This window comes from Herpailurus yagouaroundi, unplaced genomic scaffold (genome assembly GCF_014898765.1).
Source record: "Herpailurus yagouaroundi ecotype Mexico unplaced genomic scaffold, PumYag 77, whole genome shotgun sequence".
Classification (NCBI taxonomy): domain Eukaryota; kingdom Metazoa; phylum Chordata; class Mammalia; order Carnivora; family Felidae; genus Herpailurus; species Herpailurus yagouaroundi.
Genome location: NW_024412388.1, coordinates 98,096,566 through 98,111,485, shown reverse-complemented (window position 1 = coordinate 98,111,485; position 14,920 = coordinate 98,096,566). Strand labels below are relative to the sequence as shown.

The 14,920-nt window shown below is 37.4% G+C and overlaps 1 protein-coding gene across 8 annotated transcripts in view; it reads right to left on the bottom strand.

Moving 5' to 3' along the window:
• Window positions 1–14,920, bottom strand: part of HIPK1 (homeodomain interacting protein kinase 1) — a 52,325-nt gene that overhangs the window by 19,833 nt on the left and 17,572 nt on the right. For all 8 annotated transcript variants that reach the window (XR_005788888.1, XR_005788889.1, XM_040471366.1 and 5 more), the window contains exons 3-7: window positions 12,215–12,338; window positions 2,500–2,619; window positions 1,604–1,690; window positions 725–909; window positions 244–406 (exon numbers count right to left, since the gene is read on the bottom strand). Coding sequence is in view for 6 of the 8 variants with exons in the window: in XM_040471366.1 (XP_040327300.1) it covers window positions 244–406; window positions 725–909; window positions 1,604–1,690; window positions 2,500–2,619; window positions 12,215–12,338 (679 nt within the window). In the remaining 2 variants the exon portion in view is untranslated. The remainder of the gene's footprint in view (window positions 1–243; window positions 407–724; window positions 910–1,603; window positions 1,691–2,499; window positions 2,620–12,214; window positions 12,339–14,920) is intronic.

The following is a 14,920-nucleotide window of genomic DNA, read 5'->3' as shown; positions in this document are numbered from 1 at the left end:
CTAGGGTCCATTTATGGGACAACCTGAGACTATGAGGGCCTGGATTAGGCCTGTGTATCTAATTTTTGGCAACGCATGACTGGTAGGTATTATCAGTCTACCCTGTCTTCCATCACTTTTGCCAAGTAGAAATTCGTAAGAAGCAACAAGATCACCAAAGCAAAGATTGGTTTATCTCAACCTGTACTGTTACTAGTTTCTACCCTTCTTAGGTTTGAGTTTCCAAAATCATTTATTAAGTACCTGATTGTGCACTGTGTTAAGCTGGTTGCTGAAGCTCATGGTTAGATTTGTGCTTGTATTTGGGGCAACGTGTGTAGTGAAGGGACTCTTGATCTGACTCACTGTATCATACATGTGAACCCTCCGCTTGCAGATCTCCATGTTCTGAAAACAAGACTTAACACTGAAAAAGAGATTAAAGATTCAGTAAAATGAATGCTGAGATTTAAACAGATAACAAACAACTCAAGATGAATGTGGATCAACATTTTTACCCAAGTATATTTAGATAAAATGAATCAAGAGTTTTTATAACCATAAAGAGAAAAAAATTATACATCTTATTTTTAATCTCATGATTTCTCAATGAGAAAGGAAAGCATCAGTGAGCCAAACATGCAAGTACCAGGAGTACCACTCACATGTGACCACTCCATTTAAGCTGTAAGATGGTAACTCAACACAGAACCACATCATAGCAAGTACCCCAGACCATACTCACTGATTGCTATGTGGAAAATCCAGAAGGTGAGTCATTGTCACAAACTGATGGTTAAGAGTTTTCAGAGGAGTAATCCTCTTATCTGCATCAATTGTTAGCATTTTTTTTAGCAGATCAATGTATTCTCTTCGATCCGCCTTCTCTGCCAACATGTCTGTTCCCTCTAGGTCTGTGGACATATTCACCTTCGAAGGAAAATTTAGAAACATTATACTTCATCACTTAATCTTGAATGCTGACACTAAACATCTGCATGACAGATTAGATAGACACATACAGATCTAGGAGAAAAACCTGAGGAAATCCTTTTTATTATAGTATAATCATTTTCACAAGTGGAAGCTCTTCTTATGCAGTCTAATTAAAATCTTCAATTTGGTAGCATTTGAGTTTGTTGGTAGAATAAAGCTGAATGAAGTCTTTTCATTCAAAATTTGGACAAGTTAACAAAAGCGATTATTATTACTTAAATATATAAGTTTCTATTGTTGAAAAAATTAAATAACACAGTAAGTATAAACTGTTTAAACAGAATTTGGAACATAATAAGCACTCAACAAATGTTAGCTCTTATGTAAGTATGTATTTAACAGAGAAAATAGGAAAGAAACCTTCAGAAACAGTATTTCAAAATACTGACAGGCAACAAGACCAGTTAAAGCAAAAGCAAAGGAGAAATAATTTTAAAAGTGTCCTTGGTTAAAATTCAATGTTCTTTTAATACATGGCAGAATATTAATGAACTTTTTTCTCTAAAAAATGAAAACATACTAGAAGATAACAGATTGAATCTATCTTTAATGTAATTAATCAACAGAAGTGTGTCTCTGATTAAAGAGATACATAAATGTCTGGCTTCCTGAAATTTTCTATACTCACCTGAGCCATGTCATCTAAACAATTAAAAATGTACTTTCGAGCTTCTTTTGATTTGATTCCAGTCTCCAATTCATGTTCTTCCGGTGTCTATAAAATAGATTTTTTTTAATTCCATCCATATACTACTCTCACATTTTGTTCTAAATTAAAACCAGAATACAAAGAGACAAGTATCTATCGTCACCCTGCCAACCAGAGATGGCAAACATGGAAGTAATTTACAACCAGAAAATCTTCTTGTGGACAGATGGCCCCTGGATACCTGACTACCCCTTCAACAGTGCTAAATTAAATGTGGAAACAATGATGTAGCACCGCTCCTGAGGGGTGTCATAGAAGAAGCCACATTATCATTTTTCCCTTAAAGCTACATTCAAATGAAATTATTTCAAATGCTAACTATTTAACAGACTCAGAGGGAGACTCACAGGGTTACACAAATTACTCAAGAGATCTCTCAAGTTAAAGGAATAGGGTCAGAAGTAAAAAACAGGTATTTGGATCAAGAAAATATGTAAGGCCTTAATGTGGGGAGTTAGAAAATTATGTTTTCTCACATCCATTGAGAATTCTCTAAAAAACAGTCATTGCTAGGTTACTCTAGTTCTTCCTGTGACTCAATAGGAAGCACTATTCTCTATACTCCCTTCTCAGCTGCTGGTTCACATTTGCAAAATAACCTTAGACAAGTGAGCAGGCGTTCAGTTTATTTTTTAACTAAGGATCGGATCAAATGTGTACAGTGAAATAATTTTTTCCAAGTACTTCCTCCTGTAAACATACATTCCCATCACGACCACCACCACCCCATTTCCCTCCTCCACCTCAAGAATTTAATAACTAAAAAGTTGGGGGTAAGGAGTACAGGAATGAGTAGTATAGTAGAGGAGACAGACCTTCAGCCTCCACAGCGGATACCCCAAATTTGGATCTCTGTTGAAAAACCTGGTTGTTTTTGTCCCAGCACTGAGAAGATATTCAGCGGGCAGGCCTTGTGTTTGTGAAATGTAACGAATCTGAAACATCAAAATCATTAAAACATTGATTTAGAGTGGAAAGAGGAAATATTAAAAACTTTTACACAAAGACATTACTGCTCTAGCCAAGTCAATACAAATGAAATTCATCTGTAAATACATAAATATGCTAACCCACTCACAGGTTAATTCCCAAATATTTATTCAGTTATTGCCACGTTACTATATGTCACTTACCAGGAAAATTCCATTTTGAAAATTTTGTTTGTAACCATTTTTGCTTTTTTTTTTTAAGTTTACTTATTTATTTTGAGAGAGACAGCACGAGTGGGGGAGGGGCAGAGACTGAGGGAGAGAGAATCCCAAGCAGGCTCTGTGCTGCCAGCGCAGAGCCTGACGCGGGGCTCGAACCCACAAAACTGTGAGATCATGACCTGAGCCAAAACCAAGAGTCAGATGCTTAACTGAGCCACCCAGGTGCCCCACCATTTTTGCTTTCTTGTTGACTTCTGATACAAAGTTCAGAAAACATCAGGAGATTTCTAGGACAGAAGAGAATAATTTTCAACAAACTATTCAATGGATCACCCACCAGGAGTTTTTTTTGTTTTCTTTGTTGATACATTATCAAATTTAAAAGATTTGGAAAACATTTTTATAAATGTCTTTCTTGGCTACTCTAGCTCCTGTCAATTGTCCCTATTCTAAACTGCCATAGAACTTCTCTCTCACACCATAAACTTAGATACTTCATTTAGCTTCTCTATCCCTACATCACTAGAGGGCAGGCACTGTGGTCACTCAATCAACATTTACTGAACACCTACTATGAACAAGGCTGGCAGTTCTCAAAGTCTTGTCTGGAGACCCCTGAGGGTCCCTAAGATCCTTTCAGGGAGTCCATGAAGCAAAAACTATTTTTAAAATAATACTAAGAAGTTATCTGCCTTTCATTCCCTTCTTACGGGTATAGAAATTTCTAGAAGGATGTGTCATTGCTCCAATGGTTAATGAAACGTGCTTGTATATACTTATGTTTTTAAAATTTCCCAGTTTTATTGTTCATATTTGTTTGCTTGCACAATTGTCATGACTCAAGAAAGCAATAGAAGAGATGATTTGCTTTTCTCTTCACTACTGAGAGTGTTACAACAGGCAATTTTTTTTTTTACCACCTCTTCCATATTTGAATGGCTATACTTAAGATGAAATTAGAAACATGTAAGCAAGGAAATAAATCTTACTTCCCACCACTCCTTCTAAAAATCTTCAGTTTAATTTCTACTGTACTATATACTAGTAGATATAAACTACACAGAGCTCTTGGAGATCCTCGCCAATTTTTTAACAGTGTAAAGCACAGGTCAGCAAACTATGGCCTATATGCCAAATCTGGCCTACCTATCAGAAAACAGCAGGATACTACTCTTAAATCTGTGGGAACTATGTAATGGGAAGCTAATACAGCATTAGCAAAACAGGAAAAAAAACTTTTTAATGTAGATAAGAACATTTAAAAAAAATTTTTAATGTTTATTTATTCTTTTTTTTTTAATTTTTTTTTTAACGTTTTTATTTATTTTTGAGACAGAGAGAGACAGAGCATGAAGGGGGGAGGGGCAGAGAGAGAAGGAGACACAGAATCAGAAGCAGGCTCCAGGCCCCGAGCCATCAGCCCAGAGCCCGACGCGGGGCTCGAACTCACGGACCGTGAGATTGTGACCTGAGCTGAAGTCGGACGCTCAACCGACTGCGCCACCCAGGCGCCCCAATGTTTATTTATTCTTGAGAGACAGAGTGCGAGCAGGGGAGGGGCAAAGAGAGACGGAGACACAGAATCTGAAGCAGGCTCCAGGCTCTGAGCCATCAGCACAGAGCCTGACACTGGGCTTGAACTCATGGACCGTGAGATCATGACCTGAGCTGAAGTCAGACGCTTAACTGACTGAGCCACTCAGGTGCCCCAAAGACATTTTAAATGTGAACTTCTTTTGCATACAAAAAGGATGAAAATTTTTTTTTAAATCCAGGATAAAATCTATGCAATAAAATACTACACAGACATTTAAAACGAACAAAGAAGTATAGTTATTGACCTATAAAGATATTTCACAATGTAAGTAGAAAAAGCAGATTACAAATGAAATAATCTCACTTTTTAAAAAAATTATTACATTTCACTGATTCTAAGGGGCATATTTTTTTACACTAACATCTCTGAAATCAAGATATATCTTACAACTGATAATTATCATGGTTTAATTGGCAGCATTCTTTTTTAGAGGTACAGAAAAATGTGTATATTTCAATCAACAGTGTCTTAGATATGACCAAATAGATATGCTCCTCTATATCCATAAGTTTATTAGGTAGAATAGAATTATATATAGCACATATATTCATTCATTCTTTTAGTAAGTACTTATTGAGCCAGGCATTGGCGATTTTAAAAACAGACACGGTTCCTGCTCTCATAGACCTTGCAGTCAAGTGAGGGAGACAGACCCCGAATATTCAAACTTCCAGTTTGAATTGGCATTCTGAAAAAAAGAAATAGACTTCTATAAAAATACATCACTAAGGAACGTGAGTTAGATGGAGGACTGGTGAGGAAAAGCTCCTTGAGAAAGTAACACTTGAGCTAATAAATGAGTAGACACTGACTAGATGAAATGAATGGGTGGCACAGAAATTCCAGACTATGAGAACAGTATGTACATGGGCCTGTGCTAGAAAAAAGCATATTCTTAACCAGTACTGAAATGGTGCCGCTGGTGCTAGAGCACGAAAAGCAAGGAGAAATGGTGTAAGATCAATCTAGAGAAGGAGAGAGAAAGGGGAAAGACAACCCATGTAGGGGTTCAGAGGCCATATGAAGGATTCAGCCCTTTATTCTAAAAGTATAAAAACCCACTGAAGAGCAGGGAGGTAGCATGATCAAATGTGTTTTGTAAAAATCACTTTGTAAAAAAACTGGAGAGAGGTCAGAATAAAGGGAGATTGTCTAGTAACCCAGGCCCCAGGCAAGTTAACAAGACAGCCTAGAGTAGGGTAGTAGCAATGGGAGGAGGGATCTCAATCATATTATACAATTATATATTTATATATTATGCATTTATGTATTTATTATATATATAAAATCATTAAAAATATTTTTAATGTTTATTTACTTTTGAGAGAGAGAGACAGAGCATGAGAGAGTAAGGGACAGAGAGAGGCACACACAGAATCCGAAGCAGGCCCCAGGCTCTGAGCTGTTAGCAGAGCCCAACGCTGGCCTCGAACTCATGGATTGCAAGATCATGACCTGAGCCAAAGTTGGATGCTTAACTGACTGAGTCACCCAGGTGCCCCTAAAAGTATTATATAATTGTTTACTTAATATCTCTCATCATCAAATTATAGCTTCCATGAGGACAAGGACAATGTTTTATGCAGCACTGTATCCCCAGTGTCCAAAGTAGGTAATCCATAAATACATGATGAAAATCAACAAATTATACATTTAAACACAAAATATGCCAAATCCTAATAGTGTTACCTCTGAAGGGTGGAACTACTAGAGATTGAAAGTTTTATCTCCTGGCCTACCGCATCTTTTCTATTTTTTCTATAGTAATGCACTTAAACACTAAAAATATTTTAAAATATTAATATTACAGGGGAGGCTGGGTGGCTCAGTCGGTTAAGCATCTGACCTCGGCTCAGGTCATAATCTCATGGTCTGTGGGTTCGAGCCTGGCATCAGGCTTTGTGCTGACAGCTCAGAACCTGAGGCCTGTTTTGGATTCTGTGTCTCCCTCTCTCTCTGCCCCTCCCCTGCTCACACTCGGTCTCTCTCTCTCTCTCAAAAATAAATAAACATTAAAAAAAATTTTTTTAATGTTAGTATTACAGAATTAAATTAAGCCAAAGTAGAATGGGAAGCTATCATCCAGATATTGCTTTTCATATAGCTTATAATACAGCAAAAACAAGTCTTACATTTATACAAACAAAAAGTATTACTGTCATTTGTTATTTTATTTTATTTTTATTTATTTATTTTTAATTTTATTTTTTTTTTAAATTTACATCCAAATTAGTTAGCACATAGTGCAACAATGATTTCAGGAGTAGATTCCTTAGTGCCCCTTACCCATTTAGCCCATCCCCCCTCCCGCAATCCCTCCAGGAACCCTCAGTTTGTTCTCCATATTTATGAGTCTCTTCTGTTTTGTCCCCCTCCCTGTTTTTATATTATTTTTATTTCCCTTCCCTTCTGTTCATCTGTTTTGTCTCTTAAAGTCCTCACATGAGTGAAGTAATGATTTGTGTCTCTCTCTGACTGGCTAATTTCACTTAGCACAATACCCTCCAGTTCCATCCACATAGTTGCAAATGGCAAGATTTCATTCTTTCTGATTGCCAAGTAATACTCCATTGTGTATGTATGTGCACACATACATATACCACATCTTCTTTATCCATCGATGGACATTTGGGCTCTTTTCATACTTTGGCTATTGTCAATAGTGCTGCTATAAACAATGGGGTGCATATGTCCCTTCAAAACAGCACACCTGTATCCCTTGGACAAATACCCATTAGTGCAACTGCTGGGTTGTAGGGTAGTTCTATTTTTTTTTTTTTAATTTTTTTTTCAACGTTTATTTATTTTTGGGACAGAGAGAGACAGAGCATGAACGGGGGAGGAGCAGAGAGAGAGGGAGACACAGAATCGGAAACAGGCTCCAGGCTCTGAGCCATCAGCCCAGAGCCCGACGCGGGGCTCGAACTCACGGACCGCGAGATCGTGACCTGGCTGAAGTCGGACGCTTAACCGACTGCGCCACCCAGGCGCCCCAGGGTAGTTCTATTTTTAGTTTTTGAGGAACCTCCATACTAGACTGGCTGCACCAGCTTGCATTCCCATGTCATTTGTTATCTTAAACAATTAAAATGTTTCCAACAAATTTGAAGCTATTAACTAATTAATATTTAAAGACTCACAAACATTTGCTATATAATCTCAGCTCTAGTATTCATGAAAAATCCACAGTGGATATCATACTTATAGTGAAAGACTACCTTCCCCCTAAAAATTAGAACAAGGCAAGGATGTCAGCTCTTACACTTCTATTCAACACTGTATTAGTGGTTCATTGCAAAGGAATTAGGCAAGAAAAGAAAAAAGGAATCCAGATTGGAAAGGAAGATGTAAAACTACTTTTATTTGTAGTTGGCATGATCTATAGTTAGAAAATTGTAAGGAATCCATCAAAACTATTAGAACTAGAGTTCTATCAGAAAACTACTAGAGGAGTGCCTGGCTGACTCAGTCAGTAGAGCATACAGTTCTTGATCTTGGGGTCGTGAGTTCAAGCCACATGTTGGGTATAGAGATTACTTAATAAAAATCATAATAAATAACCTTTAAAAAGAAAAAAAAAGAAAGAAAATTACTAGTAATAGAGTTCAACAAAGTTGCAGAATACAAGATCAATTACAAAACTCATTGTATTTCTATACGTTAGAAACAATCTGAAAATAAAATTAAGAAAATAATTCCATTCACCACAGCCAACAAAACAACAACAAAAAACCCCAGAATACTTAGAAATAAAAGAAATGTAGGGGTGCCTGGGTGGCTTAGCTGGTTAAGTGTCCAACTCTTGATTTTGGCTCAGGAAATGATCTCACAGTTTGTGGGATCAAGCCCCGAGTCAGGCTCTGTGTGCTGACAACAAAGAGCCTGCTTGGGATTCTCTCTCTCCCTCTCTCTTTCTCTGTCCCTCCCCTGCTCACCCGGATGTGTGCGCACTTTCTCTCTCTCAAAATAAATCAACATAAAAAAAAAGAAATGTAAAACCTATATTCTGAAAATTACAAAAAGCTGCCAAAGAAAACCTAAAAAAAATCTGGTCACATTTATGGATCAGAAGACAGTATTGTTAAGATGCTGATACTTTCCAGAAATTCAATGCACTCACTACTAAAACAAAAACAAAAACAAAAACAAAAAAACAAGAAAAAATAAAAAACAAGAAAAAACCCAATGACTTTTTTTGCAGGAAAAAAAATTCTAAAATTCATATGGAATCATGAGGGACCCCAAATAGCCAAAACAATCTTAAAAAAGAACAAAGTTAGAGGCTTCACACTCCCTGGTTTCAAAACCGACTACAAAGCTATAGTAACCAAAACAACGTGGTACCAGCATAAAGACAGATATAAGATACAGATCAATGGAACAGAATTGACAGTCCAGAAATAAATCATTGTATTTATGGTCAACTGAGTTTTGATAAGGATGCTAAGACCTAGCTAAGATCTTAGCTTTCTCTGCTAAGATCTAGCAGAGAAAGAAGTCTTGTAGCAAATGGTGCTGGAAAAACTGAATATCCACATGCAAAATACTGAAAGTGAACCCTTGCTTTATTCTATGTTGAAAAATCAACTTAAAATGGCTCAAACATCTAAATGCAAGAGACAAAACTATACCTCTCAGAAGAAAACACAGGAGAAATCTTCATGACTTGGAATTTAGTAATAATTTCTTGGATATGATACCACAAGTACAAGTAACAAAAGGAAGAACAAACTGGTCTTCATCAAAATTAAACACTTTTGTGCAAACAATGCTATCAACTTAGTGAAAAGGCAACTCCAAGGAATGAGAGAAAAGTTTTGCAAATTATATATCTAATTAGGGATCAATACCCAGAATATGTAAAAACTCCTACAACTCAACAACAATAAATAGCCCAATTCAAAAATGGGCAATGGACTTAAGTAAACTTCTCTAGAGGAGATAAACCAGGTATCCCCTGGGGCGCACTTGAGTGAGGGAAGGGCAAAGAGAGAAGAGAATCAATCCCCAGTGGGCTCTGTGCGGTCACTTCACATCCATAAGGATGGCTGCTATCTTTAAAAAAAAAAAGAAAAGAAAAGAAAAAAAAAAGTAAAATAACCAGTGTTGGCAAGGATGTAGAGAAATTGAAACCCCTGTGTATTGCTGGTAGGAATGCAAAATGATATGACTGCTGTGGAAAACAGTTTGTTTAATCATAAAATTTCCAGATAACCCAGTAATTCACTTCTCGCTATATACCCCCCAAAAACTGAAAATAGGAACTTAAACATCTGTATGCCAGTGTTCATAGCACCATTATTCACAATAGCCAAAAGATGATACTCAATATCCATCAAAACATAAATGGATAAACAAAATGTGATGAACATATATACAACGGAACATTATTCAGCCATAAAAAGTAACGGCATTCTGGGGCGCCTGGGTGGCGCAGTCGGTTGGGCGTCCGACTTCAGCTCAGGTCACGATCTCACAGTCCATGAGTTCGAGCCCCGCGTCGGACTCTGGGCTGATGGCTCAGAGCCTGGAGCCTGTTTCCGATTCTGTTGTCTCCCTCTCTCTCTGCCCCTCCCCCGTTCATGCTCTGTCTCTCTCTGTCCCAAAAATAAATAAAACGTTGAATAAATAAATAAATAAATAAATAAATAAATAAATAAATAAAGTAACGGCATTCTGATACACACTACAGCACGGATGAAAACATGTTAATAAAGAAGCCCATCACAAAAAAACTACACATTGTGTGTAATAAATATGATAAATTACAATAGGCAAGTCTATAGAGACAGAAAGTAAATTAGTGGTGGCCAGGGGCAGGAGAGGGTACAGGTTAGGGAGAATGGGCTTTGACTGCTAATTAGGTGCAGAGTTTCATTACAGAGGGATGAAAATATTCTAAAACTGGTTATGGGGATGGTTCACAACCCTGTGAACATACTAAAAATCACTGAGTTGTACACTTTAAATGACTGACTTATATGGTATACAAAGTATACCTCAATAAAGTTGTTTTAAAGAAACTTGGCTGGAAGAACAGAGACCCTGCCACAGAAATCTTTTTGTATAACCAGAGATGCATCAGGATAACCTATCCCCAATCCTGCTCTAAAACAGCAGTATCCCATTTATTCAACATGGGAAAAATGACTTCCTCCTACCACCCACAGTTTCACATCTATGCACACTGGGCAAAAATCCTCAAAACTACCAGTTCATCTCTTTATTTTAAAAAGCCTCAGGCGTACCTTAGCTTTTAAATCTAATTTTAGTTGGTTCTACTTCCTAGGAAAATTTACAGTACCAATCTGTTTACTAAAGTTGAAGGCTGGCCTAGGGATGGCACTTTCATGACTGACGGCTCAGAGTAAGGTTTCTTAACTAGGGATCCATGAATCTCCTAAATTTGTACTCAAAATACCATATGCAAATTTTTCTGAGAAGACTCACATCCCTAACTTCATCGGATTCTCAAAAAGGAGAATCAATAGTTTAGTTCAACCAACTGTGTTTTTGCCTCACTTAATCTCCTTCACACTTTTTTATTGTAAAATAAGAAAGCTGGCTTCTTTCTCACAAGGTACAAGAGAGATTAAATTTCAAAGTTCAATATAACTAGTTACATATCACATGAGTAATTCATTTTTTATATTTCAATCAAAGACGTGCCCAAAGAGTCAAATTTTTGGAAGGTGAATCTAAAATGGATCAAGGAATCAAAATTCTAGGTTGAATAGGGAAAAACACTGTTTTGTTCTTTTTTCCTTTTAATAATTCCAGATAAACATTTATTTCTTTAAAAACAATAAACAAGGGCGCCTGGATGGCTCAGTCGGTTAAGCACCAGACTTCGGCTCAGGTCGTGATCTCACAGTTCATGGGTTCAGGCCCTGCGTCAGGCTCTGTGCTGACAGCTCAGAGCCCGGAGCCTGCTTCAGATTCTGTGTCTCCCTCTGTCTCTGCCCCTCCCCTGCTCGCACTCGGTTTCTCTCTCCTTTTCTCAAAAATAAATAAACATTAAAAAAAATTTTTTAAACAAAAAATTAAAAAGCCTCATGTACTTACTATGTGCCACACACAGACCAGAAGCTGAAGATATACTAGTGGGATGAAACAGTCTATGCCCTCAATGCATATGCCTACAGCATAGTGGTTAGAACCATTTTTATTAAAAGAACAAGAAATAAGAATTTACAATTTATTTCCCTTCATTTCCCCTTAGGACCAGCTCCTTGGGAAATTGCAGCATATTTTCTAAAGCTCCTTTGTTTTGAGATATAGACCATTTATTCCAATACTTTTCAACTCCTATGATTTCCCTCCTAAATCGTATTTTACAGAGACCCAGTATATATCACAGCTTCCAGGGCCCAATGTGTTTCAATTTGTTGAGAGTACTTCAGCATATGGCACGTATAAAAGGAAGTAACACCTCTGAGTGAGCCAAAGGTCACTCTTAAAATTCCTATTCCTCATCCTTCTTTACTTTCATATCTTAAAAACTCACAAGACACATTTATTAACCAAAGTCAGTCTCTCTAATAAGTCATCACAGATCTGGAAAGGTACCAAAGTAATATGAAATAAGAACCTTTCTTAACTGTTGAATTGCGAATGTAACATCAGACTAAAAAGCAGGTAGAGAAAATTGTATCCTTAAAAAATCCTTTCTAATTAGACTATTCTTTCCATATCTAAAAACTTCACTCGTAAGTACTTCCCTTCCTCTAAAATCTATTTCATTAGTAAATACTTGCTTTCTATTCAAGTATACACTCTTACCTGATCATATTCTGAAGCACCAGGATAAAGAGGCCATCCCAGGAACAGCTCAGCTATCACACAGCCCAATGACCACATATCAATAGCTTCACAAAACGGTAATCCAAGAATAATTTCAGGGGCTCTAGCAAAAACAAAAATAGCAAATTAAAAAATAAACATTATCTGGGGAAATTATGTTGACTAAGTCCCGTTTTAGTATCAGCTAAAGGTACATTGATTTAAAGAAACTGAAAACTATCTTTGATATAAAATCCATCATTTGAAACCTCTGGGGCCAGCTGTGTTTTGGAATTCACATTTTTTTTTTTTTAATTTCAGAAAGGTACTATCATGCATAAACTACATATTGCATAATAATCCCAATGGAGTTTAGGGAAGCACCCTCAAATCAAACACATTAATACTTCTGTACCGAAGTCAATGAATAGTCATACCATGTTGGTGAATAAAGACCTTAAGTAGCCTTATGTTGTTTCTTTTTTTTTTAATTTTTTTTAATGTTTTATTTATTTTTGAGACAGAGAGAGACAAAGCATGAGCAGGGGAGGGGCAGAGAGAGCAAGACACAGAATCAGAAGCAGGGTCCAGGCTCTGAGCTGTCAGCACAGAGTCCCACACGGGACTCGAACTCACAAACCGCGAGGATCATGACCCGAGCCAAAGTCAGATGCTTAACCGACTGAGCCACCCAGGCACCCCGGCCTTACATTGTTTCAAGTCAGATTTTGCCAATACACCAAACTTAGAAAAAGTTTTTTAATTTTGAGAGCTTTCTGGATTTTGAAATCACAGATTTCAGATAAGGGATCCCAGATAAGGGATCCCAGATTTATTCTTTTTACTCTTAGCACCTTTTTAATTACGGAAAAATCAATTAAATGACCTGATCAATAAATACCCCTTGGTAACAGAAATGCCTTTACAGAAATATAGTGGTTGGCAGCACTATAGAATATTCATTTCCATTAATGCTCCAAGTGAAAAACCTAACGCTAGGGAACCTTAAAGAGAAAACGAAGATAATACCATAAGCCTAGAGCTTTATATGTATGAATACATTCAAGGTAAAATTATTATCCCCATTTATAGAGGAAACTGAGGCAAAAAAAAATTTGTCCAAAATCACAGTTAATAAGTGGCAGAGCTAGAATCTGAACCGTGGCTATCTGGCCCCAGAACTGAGTATATTGTACTGTCTCTAAATAAGTAAGAGTTAAGCACATACCCACCTATATAACTCAATTTGGCTTGATGGTATACATGGCATATTCCAACCACGACTAAAATTATGAGATAAATGGGTTTTTAAGGGGAGGGTGATGATAATATGTATCACTAATATCAATAATAATTATAGATGACACTTCTATAGTGCTTACTCTGTGCCATTAAATGTTCTAACAAGCCCTTCATAAATGTGGTCACTTATTCCTTTACAAAAATCCTATGGAAGTAGGTATTACTAATGTTAAGTCATCAATTCTAAGATGAATGCTTGTTTCACTTTTTTTAAAAATTTATTTGAGAGAGGGGCGCCTGGGTGGCGCAGTCGGTTAAGCGTCCGACTTCAGCCAGGTCACGATCTCGCGGTCCGTGAGTTCGAGCCCCGCGTCGGGCTCTGGGCTGATGGCTCAGAGCCTGGAGCCTGTTTCCGATTCTGTGTCTCCCTCTCTCTCTGCCCCTCCCCCGTTCATGCTCTGTCTCTCTCTGTCCCAAAAATAAATAAATGTTGAAAAAAAAAATTTAAAAAATTTGAGAGAGAGACAATGAGCACACAAGCAACCATGAGTGGGGGAGGGGCAGAAAGAGAAGAGAGAGAGAATCCCAAGCAGCATCCGCATTGTCCGCGTGGAGCACGGGAGCCCGATGCAGGGCTTGAACTCACAAACCATAAGATCATTATGACCTGAGCCGAAATCAAGAGTTGGATGCTTCACCAACTGAGCCACCCAGGCATCCCTGTTTTTTTCATATTTTAACATCCCTGAAATCAAGAAGATTCTTGCAAATGATGATGTATTTTAGTTCACTGGCAGTGCTTTTACTTTCTTATTGGGACCTAAATAATGTTTCTTTTTCTAATCAATGGTGTATCAGATTCTATGTAATAAAGTATCATTTCCATTTTACAGATGAAGAAACTAGGCATTGAGAAGATAAGTAACTCACCAAAGGCCACATAATTACAAAATGATGGAGGCCAAGCAGTCTGGATGTAAGGTTTGAGCTCTTAAACATTTTATCATCATCTCCAAATAATTTCCTTTCCTTCTTACAAGTCACAGAATTGGAATGTGTAAGGGAATACCAGCTCCAGACCCCTCAGCAGATCTCTCCATCTAACAGGCTATGAACCCTCATGGGATGTATAGGTTTCCCCAACTTCACTTTTAAGTAATATGTGCTTATTGTTGCTCTGGAGCAGGGAGGATTGAGCAGGCAGAGTATAAAGATATTTCCTAAAATAAGAATATCCTCCCCAAGTACTTTTCTAAGTAAGTAGCCCTTAGAAAATAAGGTAAAGTAGAGGACTCCATAGGGTCTAGAGGCTTTCCTGACCCTTGTACAGAAACAGCAGAAGGATAATCCGAGCCTGCTGAGACTTCCACTATTTGACAGCTATGGATAGAACGACTACTATCACCTGTTTTTATGCTATTTGAGGTGAACTGTGGTTCTGCGAACCAAAGAAACAACCTTCAA